Source organism: Postia placenta, assembly GCF_002117355.1.
Source record: "Postia placenta MAD-698-R-SB12 unplaced genomic scaffold POSPLAscaffold_335, whole genome shotgun sequence".
Taxonomy (NCBI): domain Eukaryota; kingdom Fungi; phylum Basidiomycota; class Agaricomycetes; order Polyporales; family Adustoporiaceae; genus Rhodonia; species Rhodonia placenta.
Genome location: NW_020170166.1, coordinates 1 through 2,427, shown reverse-complemented (window position 1 = coordinate 2,427; position 2,427 = coordinate 1). Strand labels below are relative to the sequence as shown.

General features: G+C 54.0%; 2 protein-coding genes across 2 annotated transcripts; both read left to right on the top strand.

Annotated features, from left to right (window-relative positions):
- Nucleotides 1-262: 262 nt before the first annotated feature.
- Nucleotides 263-586, top strand: POSPLADRAFT_1063499 (hypothetical protein; the record flags this gene model as incomplete). The annotated part of the gene is made up of 1 exon (XM_024481676.1): nucleotides 263-586. One exon carries the CDS (start codon nucleotides 263-265, stop codon nucleotides 584-586), a length of 324 nt encoding a protein of 107 aa, XP_024332599.1.
- Nucleotides 587-1,756: 1,170 nt separating this feature from the next.
- On the top strand, nucleotides 1,757-2,414 carry POSPLADRAFT_1163022 (hypothetical protein; the record flags this gene model as incomplete). Its single annotated transcript, XM_024487761.1, has 4 exons — nucleotides 1,757-1,963; nucleotides 2,021-2,085; nucleotides 2,145-2,284; nucleotides 2,323-2,414. 4 exons carry the CDS (start codon nucleotides 1,757-1,759, stop codon nucleotides 2,412-2,414), a joined length of 504 nt encoding a protein of 167 aa, XP_024332598.1.
- Between the last annotated feature and the right edge of the window lie 13 nt (nucleotides 2,415-2,427).

The following is a 2,427-nucleotide window of genomic DNA, read 5'->3' as shown; positions in this document are numbered from 1 at the left end:
TTCAGACCCCAATGTGGGGTTTAGCCGGCCATGTTTGGGGCAAATCAGGCCCGTCATTACTGTAAATTTGTGAGGGTTAAGATATACTGCTCGTTATGTCCACTACATTCGGGGCAAACACCACCTAAAGTCTGTTATATCCTGCCGGCAGTTAGCAGAAGACGATCCACAGCGCTGAATGTTTTGTTCTCAGCTACGGTGTACTGTGGTTCTCGCGGCGCGCGTCTAGTACTACCGACACTTTGTACTTGTGACTATTAGCATGTCCAAGGCCAAGGCCAACCCTCTACCACTCGGCGACGCTCTTCGCGACCTGGCACTCCTTCGCGCGTCCGACTGCGATCTGTCTTCGGTACTCCCTCCAGCATCTCCCTCATCAGCAGAAGCCTCGTCGGTGGGCACCGACGAGAACACTCGTGCTGTTCACGAGTCCGTGGCTAAATCGTATGAGTTCGTGCGCGAGGCGCGTGCGGTGATCAAGCTGCTCGACCGAGGGGTGGTAGACAGGCAGGGCGGTCGGGTTGAAGACGTTCGGGCCAGGCTTGAGGACGTCGGCCGCGGCTTGGACGGCCACGGAAATACGTAGAAGCATCTCATAGGGATAGGTACACGCTGCCCGGCCATGGTTAGCGGACAGTTGAGACTGACGAAACTTTCACAGAGGAATTCCGGCACTGTCCCTGGCATGCTCATTAAACCCCAAAAGTTCTCTTTGTGCACGTCTGAGATGAGTGGTTGGCAGCCACCAGTAGACAGCGGTATGCGACTCTGAGCTTCAGGATGGCTTCGGCTCGCATATTACCAAGTGCAAGGATGTATAAGCATTTGCCAATGAAATACACTGTACGTGTCGTGGCTAAACAGATTCCGTAGTTTCCTCCGTCCTTGATCGGAGATACCATTAGAGGTGGCAAGATCTACACGCCTCCCGCGTTCGCGCCGCGCTTGACAACCCTATTTGCCCGAAGCCCCCGTACAGCGAAGTTGTACACAGCCTGTCTCGAAGACACCCTCACTTACTCTGGATACTGACTCTCATTGGAACTGGGTTTATTTTATGAACTATTCGGCGGCTTCGCGACACCGGTAATCTTAAATCGCGACACGCAATGTCCAGACACCTCTCACCGCTAGGGTACACTTCGTACACACAGGTACGCTCAGGACTCTGACATACCGACAGAAATCCAAAAGCTGAATCAATCTCGACTGCACGTTCCCAGGTGAACCGCAGATCATCCGTGTGCCGAAACGCAACTGCGTTAGCCATGAAGCCCGAAGAACCTCTAATGAAGATCATACTTACCACACGGGTTCCTGATTCGCTCTGCTGATCATATTCTAACAGGGATTTTCACTCCATGATCTCCTCCCAACCGTGCATACCCATATAGCAATTTCTATATGCGGCGCGCCGTCATGGCTTGATTCTTGTGAATTACAATCTGTCGGCTTTGCGCAATGCTAATTCGCGCTTATGGACAGATCTGAAAGGTAGTCACGTCGTCGACTGGTGACGAAGCTCGGGATCATAATCACATCGCGCGCATACGAGTGACCAGGCGATGAAACATGTCGCTGCTGACGACGCACAAGCTGCACCACTTGACGATGGGCTGCTCATATCAGCGGACCATGCGTCCCATTAGCTGTTATATCCGGGCGCCCACTGACTCCCTCGTATAAATACGGGGCAGGATCTGTCTGTCGACGCAGCAAACACCACATATCAAGTCTTGACGATACAGAAACCACAATGCGGTTCATTCGATCCCTCCTTCTCCCGCTCACGCTCCTTGCTACGGCCGTTCTGGCGGAGAGCTCTGCTCATGACACCCTCGATCTGGAAGCGAGGAGTGTGTGGGATGACGATGCGTTGTTTGCGCGGGACGACGACGAGCTTTACGCTCGTGACCTCGAAGAGCATAAAGACCACCCTCTTGTCCGGGAAGTAATCAACGTCGTAGGTCCCCCCGAGCCATTCACAATCAACACGTCCCACTGACGGGTGTCTATGCAGCTGGCTGCGCGCGCTGGAAAGGCCTGCCGAAACCAGAACCGGTTGATCTCTGTGCCCGTCGGCAGGTGAGTGGCATGGGCGGTGCAGGTTAACAGGGTATCTGACGGACGTGAACGTCGTGCAGGTGCCATCCCGCGACTTCCGTGGGCATGCTGTCCGGTCACCAGTGCGCGAACCGTGGTGGAAAGTACTACTTCTGTATGGACTCGGGTGGTGGATCATGCATGGCGGTCAGACACGCTATTGGTCTGGAGTACGGACAGTGTTTTGTCTAGTGACCGCAATGACACCGGCGGTTGCAGCGGCTATGTATACTTCCCCAATCGCTGCGGTCGTTCTTCCTCGTAGTGTTGCGATTGAGCAGCAGTATGTCCTACCTGAAACTTATTTATGATGCTCTCTTGGAG